The 10276-nt window shown below is 52.4% G+C and overlaps 1 protein-coding gene across 3 annotated transcripts in view; it reads left to right on the top strand.

The window, feature by feature from the left end:
* SLC4A1 (solute carrier family 4 member 1 (Diego blood group)) overlaps positions 1-8869 on the top strand; it is a 43577-nt gene extending 34708 nt beyond the window's left edge. For all 3 annotated transcript variants that reach the window (XM_008162641.4, XM_005301958.5, XM_042857128.2), the window contains 6 exons: positions 202-294; positions 1170-1336; positions 2031-2284; positions 2831-3000; positions 3888-4061; positions 4361-8869. In XM_008162641.4, coding sequence (XP_008160863.2) covers positions 202-294; positions 1170-1336; positions 2031-2284; positions 2831-3000; positions 3888-4061; positions 4361-4441 — 939 coding nt within the window. In that variant the 3' untranslated portion in view covers positions 4442-8869. The remainder of the gene's footprint in view (positions 1-201; positions 295-1169; positions 1337-2030; positions 2285-2830; positions 3001-3887; positions 4062-4360) is intronic.
* The last annotated feature ends 1407 nt before the right edge of the window (positions 8870-10276 follow it).

Here is a 10276-nt window from a genome sequence, read left to right as displayed (position 1 = left end):
CTTGACCTGCACCCAGACTAGACCCAAGGAGGTGAGAAACCCTGTGTACCATCTCCTAGGCCCCCCTGGGCTAGCCAGTCCCCCCACACCCGGGGCCAGGTTGGAACCAGTGCCCCCTAGAGGTGAAATGCCCTGTATCCCAGCCCCTGCCCCCAGCTGCGACATGGTGGTGGTTTGATTCGCATGGCTGTTTTTCCCTAGCTCCGGCGTGTGATTGGTGACTTTGGGGTCCCCATTGCTATCTTCATCATGGCGCTGGCCGACTTCTTCATCAAGGACACCACATTCACCCAGGTGAGTGAGCGGAGAAGGGGGAGGGGGCACTGATGCATGTGGCCACGGCTTTTTGCAGTGACGAGACTTGGCGTGCGTGGTCGGTATTGGCCTGAGAATGCTCACGCTCTCACGTCTGGGTGTGTCGCTCCTTCCAGCCACTTTGCACACTTCACTGACGGTGGACAGGGGGCGGACTAGTGGTTAGAGCAGGACACCGGCCCTCAGGACTCCTGGCTTCTAAGCCTGTGTCTGAGAAAGGAGCATGATTAAGCGGGGGGCTATACCGGCATAGTTCCAGCGCCGCTGCTATGCTGGATTAACCCCATTGTGTAGACAGTCTACAGGAACAGAAGGGTTTTCTCCGGTGCTGTGGGAACAACACCTCCCCGAACAACGATAGGTAGATCAACAGAAGCTGTTTTCTGTCAACCTTGCTGTGTCTGCATAGGTCAACGTAGCTATGGTGCTCGGTGTGTGTGTGTGTGTGTGTGTAGATTTTTCAAGCCCCTGACTGACAGATCTCTGCTGACCTAAAATTTTAGTGTAGTCCAGGCCCTCATGGCTACAGCAGAGGCCTGGGAGTGAGGACTTCTGGGTTCTATTCCTATGTCTGCAGCCATGTGATCATCGGTGAGTCATTTCACCTCTTGGTACCAACCTCCAAGGGCAGCGCTAATGAGGTTGCATTAATGAACTGCTCCGTAGGGTGCTTTTTGATCCTCAGATGAAAGGCATTAGAGAAGGGCCAAGTCTCCACTTCGGAGCCTTCCACGCTGGTGACCTCTCAGGGCCCAAGATCTACTGCAGACTCCCAGGTGCTCTGTGCCTTCTGCCACTGCCTGGCTCTGGATTCGGGCATTTGGATCATTCGTCTCTCTCGGTCTCTCTTCCAGAAACTTAGCGTCCCTGAAGGCCTCAAGGTCTCCAACACGACTGCCCGGGGATGGTTCATCCATCCACTGGGGAAAAACAGAGACTTCCCAATCTGGATGATGTTTGGTGCTGCCCTTCCTGCCCTCTTGGTCTTTATCCTCATTTTCCTGGAGTCGCAGATCACAACGTAAGCCAGTGGTTCTCAACCAGAGTTCCAGGGGGTCCGCCAAGCAGAGCTGGCGTGAGACTTGTTGGGGCCAAAGGCAGAAAGCTGAAGCCCGACCACATGGGGCTGAAGCCTGGTGCCCCAAGTCCCGCCACCCAGGGCTGATGCCGAAACCCGAGCAACTTAGCTCCACGGGGTCCCCTGTGGCTTGGGGCCCTGGGCAACTGTCCTGCTTGCAACTGCCCTAAGCAGGGTCTGGCTTTTATATGCAGAAAAACAGTTGTTGTGGCACAGGTGGGCCGTAGAGTTTTTATAGCATGTTGGGGGGGCCTCAGAAAGAAAAAGGTTGAGAACCCCTGACGTAAGGGACTGGAGGATGGGGGAGAGGGATAGAGAGACCTGGAGATCGGGGCTGCGAAAAGGAGCGGTGGAGAGATGGAGACACAGCGGAACAAGTGAAAGGGAGAGGAGGAAGGGAGAGGAAAGAGGAAGAAAAGAAGGGATGGAGAAGCAGAAGAAAAGAAAGAGAAGAGCCCCCACCTCGCTGCTGAAGAGACCATGGGGGCGCCATCCCTCTGCAGATCTGAGGATCGGAAGGGTTGTCCTCTTTTCTGCTGCTTCAGGGGGGTCAGAGCAGGGAGGCTAGCGGGGGGAGGAGGGACGGATGGGCGCAAACCTTGGATTACAGCGGATGCTGTTTCACCCTCTCCTCCAGGCTGATTGTGAGCAAGCCCGAGAGGAAGCTGGTGAAGGGCTCGGGCTTCCATCTGGACCTGCTGCTGATTGTCGGCATGGGAGGCATCGGCGCGCTCTTTGGCATGCCCTGGCTCAGTGCCACCACGGTGAGGACAATCACGCACGCCAACGCCCTGACGGTGATGGGCAAGACCACCACCCCCGGGGAGAAGGCCCAAGTCCAGGAGGTCAAGGAGCAGAGGATTAGTGGGCTCCTGGTGGCCATCCTTGTAGGTGAGTCCTTCTAAACGGGCTTTCAGGAGGGCACCATCCCAGCAGCCTGGATGGCTCACGTGGGCTGGGAATAGGATAATGGCGCACGGCCCCTCTAGGTGGCTAGTTCAGATGCAGCCCCTGTGGGCGGTGAGTGTGGCTGTGTTTGCGGAGGTGGTTTCCAAGGGGTCATGGCCCAGTTCCTGGCAGGACCAGTGCAAAAACTACAGCCCCGGATGGCCTCTCTCCAAGCAAGCAGCCAAGGACGGACTGGCTGTGGCGAGAACTTGCCAGGGCGGGGATGAGGGTGGTGCTGGGGGGTGGGGGCAAAGGAGACTTGCTTTCCTGAAGCCTCTTCTGTGGCTTACGAGGCGTCTCTTGGGACCTTTCCCTACGCACGTGAGAAACGGGGCAATGCCGAGGAACGCTGGGCTGCTGCTGGCACCGAGGCGCGGCCTGGGCTCTCGGCAGCTCTCCAGCTGGCCCGAGAAGGGAGCGCTCACCCTCCAGCCAAGCTGGCGTTCCTAGGCCACTCCGCTCTCACAGGGACGCCTCTCTCCCCGGCAGGTCTCTCGATCCTCATGGAGCCCATCCTGAAGCTGATCCCACTGGCTGTGCTCTTCGGGATCTTCCTCTACATGGGGGTCACCTCCTTGAACGGGATCCAACTCTACGACCGCATTCTCCTCCTGCTGATGCCACCCAAGTACCACCCCGACGAGCCCTACGTCAAGCGGGTGAGGGCGCTGCTCCTCTCTCCTTCATTGTGGGGGGGTTTCCTTGGCCGGGTGGAGTGGGGACAGGCTCTCCCAGCTGGGGAAGGGCAGGGGGGACAGGTCCTCCCATGCTCTCTGCTGTCAGGTGCATTGCAGACAAGAGGGGTGTCGGTGCCTGTTTGGTCCTGCAGCTCTGCAGGCTTATGTGGCTACAGGGAAAATTTCCCAGGAGGCCCCAGGGCTTGGGGGGTCATAACCAACTGTGCCTGGATCCCTTCTGAGTCCTGAACTGGCAGGGGCCACAGGGCCCGACGGAACCTAGCTCCCCATGCAGGGCCCGGCGGCTGGAGCAGTCTTGCAGGGGCAGGCTCTGGCCGCTTCCCGTTTGAATGTAGAATGCAAGATCTGAACCAGCCCCTCAGGCGCTAACTCACAGTGCTGGGGGGGCAGCGCATTGGCCAGGCCAGCCTCGAGGCCCGCTGCTGAGATCACAGCACACCTTCTCTGAAAGGAGGAAAGATCCTCCCTCTCCCACTTGGGGCCTGGAGGGGCAGGGCCAGGGCAGACACGGTATGGACCACCCACTTTCCAGATCACCCGCACGGAAACCCTTCCTCTCTCCTCCTGTCCCCAGAGACCCTCACCTCCCCAGTCCCAGGCTGCAGACGCCCCCTGCTTCCCCAGGTCTGGGGAGCAGCGGGGAGACACCCCATTCCTCTCCAGGGCCTGGCTCTTGAGTGTGGGGCATGCAGAGAGGGAGGTGGTTGTCCCTGGTGCTAGACTCTCCTGCTGGTTCGTGGGGTCCTGTGCCTCAAGTGGGTTGCGGCTCTGCCCCAGGGGGGAGGGTGCTGGCTCAGGGGTGAGGGCCACTGAGGCAGCTCTGACTCTCCCCGGCTTTTGCCTTCAAGGTGAAGACCTGGCGGATGCACATCTTCACGCTCACCCAGATCCTGTGCCTGGCCGCGCTGTGGGCGGTGAAGTCCACCCCGGCCTCCTTGGCGTTGCCTTTCCTCCTCATCCTGACGGTGCCCCTGCGCCGCTTCCTGCTCCCCAGGATCTTCAAGGACATCGAACTCAAGTGTGTAAGTATCCATTGGCCCGCACCCCAAGCCTTTGGGTGGGGAGCAGCTCCCTGATAGAGAATCATCAGAGGGGAGGGCGCTTCCCAATTCCTTTCTGGACAGCACTTGATCTTCCATCCCCATCCTCCAGCACCCAAAATGTGAATCCCATTGCCATGCCCTGAGAAGAGGGGGACAAAGCCACTGGAGGGGGACAAAGCCACACAACTGGGTAGGGCAGGCCGTCAGGGCTTCCTGGTTCTCTCCGCTCCTACCCCCCGTCCCACGAGAGCCCTAATGGTATCTCCGCTTCCTTCCAGCTGGACGCAGACGATGCCGACGTGAGCTTCGATGAGACAGAAGGCCGTGATGTGTACCATGAAGTGCAGATGCCGATTTGAGCACCTGCTTCATTGCGTCCTCCGTATAAGGAACAGAGGATTCCTTTCCCAGGCTTTTCAGAGAGCCCAGAGTCTGGGTTCAAACAAATGAGTGTGTGTGTGCGTGTGTGTGTGTGTGTGTGTGTAGGCACATGCCCACATGCATGTGTGCTTGTGCATACAGTACCCACACACACACAGACACACACACACACACGCCAAGGAATCTACGTAGCTATACACCCGCATTAGATCCGCTTCAGATTCTGTAGGACCACAAAGCAACTTGACAAGGCTTCGAAACCAGACCTTGAGGACAAATCATGCTTCCAAGCTGCATCCAGACTGTTAGAGACGGGAACCTGACACGTGGACTCCACTCAGCACTCGGTTCTGCAGCTAAGTAACCCAGGAATATATTTCTTTTTTTGTTTTGTTTCCTTTTTATGGCTTGATCAGTTGTATCCACCAGCTGGGATAAAGCACCGACTCTCTGGGGAAGAGGGACTCTTGGTTCTCATCTGCTCGCCCGGCCGTGCATGTACCACTACACAGACGGGCATGTGGGCTGGTGCTCCCCTTTGCCTCAGCCCCTGGGTAGTAATGAGATCCTGCCAGATTTATTTTTTTTACAGACCGCTGAAGAGTTAATCCCGCTGGCAGGGCTCTTTGCAGACCCTGGTGCTGGTGTATGTAGCCCAGGGCAGACACTGCAAAGCTGCGCCGGAGGAGACGGCTAGGAAGGGCTGCGTCTCCTCCCTGATGAAGAAGGGAGCTCCAAAAGAGACCAAGGAAGAAGGCAAGTGAGGAAAAGCCTTTAGACTCGCCTTGTGGCCACGGAACCGAGGGAGCACCAGGTACCGGTGCTGATGGGAAGGAACAAATTTGCCAGGGACGTGGGAGAACCACCAGCATCACAGACGTCGCCGATGCCCATCGATCCGGGGTGGCTTCGGGCTAACACAATCCAGGTTGCCACGGTGGAGGGACGGGGCTAGCCGAGTGATCCTGGGATCCATCCTGCAGCCTTCTGCCCAGGGAGGGTGGGTGAGAGGGGAAGTCGGGCAGGTTTTGCCCTGGAGCCTGAGACTGGGGTGAATTCTCCCCGACCTTCCCTCCCACCAGCTTCCAAGCCCTTTCCCGGGCAAACTTTGGTGCTAACTGGTCTGAGGACTCTTCTCAGACAGGACTCAGGGCGCTGTTCACGTTCCTCCTTTATACTTATTTCCGTGGCCTCTGGGGCACTTGCTTGGGAACTGAACCGGGCTCCCCTGGTTCGGGCCTCACTTTGCAGCCAGGACTGAACAAAAATGTTACCGGCGGGGGACAAAGCGTTCGCTGATGGCCCTGGGATCCCCTGCGTGCAGGCAAAGTGCGGCAGTGGCTGGCACCGTATCCAGCCCAGGACAAGAGCGATGGGGGTTAGAATTCTGCGCTGTCATCACGGATGACATGTAATTAGCTCCTATAACAAGTTACTTTAACAAACCTCTTTGCAGTCAGTGTAGGGCTGGGTATAAATCATGTGGCCGGCCGCAGGAGCTCCAACGTCCTCACCCCCAGGCCCCATAGATCTCCCAGGGAAGGGAAGGAAAGGGAGCGCTAGCTCCAGGCAGATGCTGAATTCTTAGCCTGGCCCATGCTGCCATGTTACTAAGCTGTGTTCAAATCCCCCAGAATGTGGCTCCCTCTGACTAACACAATATAACATCGCTGACCTTGGGCCAAGTGCTGTGGGGTATAAGCAGGTGCAGCTGCCACTGAGCCCCGCTAGGGTCGTGTTCGCTTACACCAGCGCTGGATTGGATCCCTTATATAACCTGACACGGGTGCTGCTTTTCCTTACTGCAGCAAAATCATCCGGACAGTGGCGTGGGTGGGACGTCCCAAGAAGGGCTCAAAGCCTCCAACAAGCACAGTGAGAGTCGAGGGTGCTCGGCACCTTATGGGATCCAGCCCCATGTTCAGATCCTTTTCCGGCTGCGCAGAGCAATGCACCTGCTCTGCCCTTTCTCAGCATCCCTCCCAGAGCCAAGCCCTTCAGCGCACTAAGAGCCCGTTTCTGCGTGCCCCCCTCCAATTTTGCATCCTTGTAACTCTGCCAATCAGACCAGACTAAGGCAGGTCTGAATCAGGCCCTCAGTCCGCGAAACGTCACAAGCTTCACAACCTTTGTTTGTATGATTTAGTTAGTGTAGAATAAAGACTTCAGCAGCTCTAAATCATCAGCGCTTCTCCGACTTCAAGGATCCCAGCTGGTTTTCTTTTGTTTGTATTAACTTATGGGCTGTCCCAGGGAATTCAATATGTAAATAGGATGAGGATAAATGTATCTATTTGGCATTAAGAAAATAATGATAAAACAGATCTAAAAAAAGAGTTTTGTGATGCTTTCGTAGTTAGAGTCTATGTAAAAAGCAAAAAAAGGAAAAAAAAAAAAAAGGGGGGGGGGCTGAAATGACCTGTATATTTTACACTAGTGATAAAGGATGTTTGTAATTTATTTTTTAAAAATGTATTTAAAAATTTGCTGATTGTGCTTCTGCCTTGTAAAAGAATGCTAGGGGTTGAGGAAGGGTATATGGAAACAATCCCCCTTGCAGAAACCTGGGGGTACCATTTGATAGGCTAGAAAGGCTTTTTTAAAGGATAGTTGTAGAGACAGATTTAGGGACCACCATGTCCACTTTATTGTTTTTAAACTAATATTAATATACTTTTTTTTTAATTCCATTTTGTTTTCGTTGAAACGTTCCCCTGCTGTGACTGCAACCCCGTCCGATTCTGATCTGTTAGACCGACACAAATCTGGAGCAACTCCTTTGACATCAATAGAGAGGAACTGGATTCTTACCAGTGCAAGTGAGATTAGAATCTGACCCGGCAGCCCAGTTGCTAGGGCATGAGAACCAGGAAGTGAAATTGACTAGAAGAACTAAGGTTAAACTAATGAGTTGTCTGTTTCCCTCACCACATTGTCTCAAAAGTGAGTGAAGTGCAAAAACCAAACCAAACCAACAACAAAAGAGCATAAATAGAGCTAAGTGATGGAAATTCTTTCAGGTAGAATCATCTCGGGGGTTATTGGGAACATAAAGAAGAAATTTGTGCTTTAGAAATGATGAGCCTGACCCAAAACCCATTGAAGCCAATAGGAGTCTCTCCATTGACTTTGCTGGGTGTTGGATCGCATCCTCTATGATTTTTTTTTTAAACTAGATGGTGCCTCCTTTATAGGGCTGGACCATGCAAAGTGCTGAGCAACTCCTGATAGCACCTTGCAGACTCCAGCCGATAGTTCTCAGTCCTGACGCTCCTCTCCCTTACTCTGGTTTAAAGCGGGAATAACTGCTGAAGTCAGCAGAGCTACGTAAGCATAAAACTGGGTAAGGAAATGGAGACTTGTTTTTAAGTGGCCTCTGGGGGGATTGGCCTCTTTGAAGGAGAAGCCCCTCCATGCACTGGAAGAAGGAACGGGGGCAAGTAAGGGTGTGAGGCGAATGTGGCAGCACCACCTACCTCGTTTATTAAATGCTGGATTCACTACAAATTCTGAATCTTTGGCACGTTTTTTAAAAGAGAGACTTGGATATGAATTGAATTGTGTTTAAAAAAAAAAAAAGAGGGCAAGGGCCTGATGCTGCTCGGTGTAACTCCAGCTTTACCCTGTGTAATGCCACTGAAATCAAGAGTCACACTGGCTTGGAACCAGCGTCAGACCCAAAGATCCCACAGCTGAGCAATAAATGGTGTGACTGGAACTCACGAAAGGGCTTAGAGCGTGTGCATGTTACAGTCTTTTCCACGTGGGGAAGGGGGTTTTGCAGGATTGTTGCTGCCTGGGTCTGGTAGCAAGAGATACTAAATGTAAGTCCAATTTTCAAACTGGATAAGCTCAACTAAGGTGTTCTCAGTTCTACATTTGGCCTCTTGACCAGGCAATTAGTTGTTTAAACATCCCTGTAAGGTGCCAAGTGAGCCCAGTTGGCTCAGATGTCTAAGTAGCCAGATCTGGAACTGAGCAGTGTGTGCGTGAGAGAGAGAGAGGAAATGGTGATCATGTGTGGGAATGTATTTGTGTGTGCGAAAGAGATTGTGCGTCTGTGCACATGACAGAATTCTGTCGATTTAATATTGATTGGACCATGAGCGGAGGCTTTTCCCCTTGTTAAAAAAAAAAAAAGGATAGAAAGGGACCGTATGACGAAGCTGACGTTAGTGTGAGAATCCGGCCTGCACTGTACCTCACTCGGACCATTGTTGTCTGGCCCGTGTGGCCCAAACCAAACCTACCTTGAGCTATATTGTGTTAGGATTATTCTGTAGCCTTGTCACCTGTATGTCAGAACTAAACCGAATGTTGCGTGCTTTTGTTTTTCATGAAATTAAAAATAATGCGCCTCCTGTATGATGCTTTGAAAAAAATAAAAATAAATTTGAATGAAAAAACCACCTGGTGAAATTATTATTATTTTTTTTTTGCATTTACCGGCAGATTCTCTTATTTGTAATAACAATTAACAGAATTGCGATAGCTCCTAGAAACTCCAGCCAGGGATCAGGTGTTGTACACAACCCGAAACAAAAACAGTTCCTTCTCAAGGAGCTTATTCTGTGCAAATAAAACAGTTTAATACATGCACAAAGATCATCACCTGCTTTCATTCCTAACTTCCACCACAATGTGATTTACGTGATAGTAGCACCTGCAGGCTATGGTGCACAGACTTAGGTTATGTCTACATTACAGACCTCTGCCGGCGTAGCTCAGTGCAGAGGGGTGATCCCTGACCGACAGAGCAGTCGGCTAGAACCTATAGACTCATAGACTTTAGGGTCAGAAGGGACCATTATGATCATCTAGTCTGACCTCCTGCGCAACGCAGGTCACAGAATCTCCCCCACCTACTGCTGTAACAAACCCCTAACCTATGCCTGAGTTATTGAAGTCCTCAAATCGTGGTTTAAAGACCTCAAGGTGCAGAGAATCCTCCAGCAAGTGCCCCGTGCCCCACGCTGCAGAGGAAGGCGAAAAGCCTCTGCCAATCTGCCCTGGAGGAAAATTCCTTCCCGACCCCAAATATGGCAATCAGCTAAACCCTGAGCATGTGGGCAAGACTCACCAGCCAGACACCCAGGAAAGAATTCTCTGTAGTAACTCAGATCCCACCCCATCTAACATCCCATCACAAGCCATTGGGCATATTTTCCTGCTAATAATCAAAGATCAATTAATTGCCAAAATTAGGCTATCCCATCATACCATCCCCTCCATAAACTTATCAAGCTTAGTCTTGAAGCCAGATATGTCTTTTGCCCCCACTACTCCCCTTGGAAGGCTGTTGCAGAACTTCACTCCTCTAATGGTTAGAAACCTTCGTCTAATTTCAAGTCTAAACTTCCTAATGTCCAGTTTATATCCATTTGTTCTTGTGTCCACATTGGTACTAAGCTTAAATAATTCCTCTCCTTCCCTGATATTTATCCCTCTGATATATTTATAGAGAGCAATCATATCCCCCCTCAGCCTTCTTTTGGTTAGGCTAAACAAGCCAAGCTCTTTGAATCTCCTTTCATAAGACAGGTTTTCCATTCCTCGGATCATCCTAGTGGCCCTTCTCTGTACCTGTTCCAGTTTGAATTCATCCTTCTTAAACATGGGAGACCAGAACTGCACACAATATTCCTGATGAGGTCTCACCAATGCCTTGTATAACGGTACTAACACCTCCTTATCTTTACTGGAAATACCTAACCTGATGCATCCCAAGACCGCATTAGCTTTTTTCACGGCCATATCACATTGGCGGCTCATAGTCATCCTGTGATCAGCCAATACGCCGAGGTACTTCTCCT

Source organism: Chrysemys picta, chromosome 24, assembly GCF_011386835.1.
Source record: "Chrysemys picta bellii isolate R12L10 chromosome 24, ASM1138683v2, whole genome shotgun sequence".
In the NCBI taxonomy this organism is placed as follows: Eukaryota; Metazoa; Chordata; order Testudines; family Emydidae; genus Chrysemys; species Chrysemys picta.
This window is presented reverse-complemented; position numbering and strand designations above follow the sequence as displayed.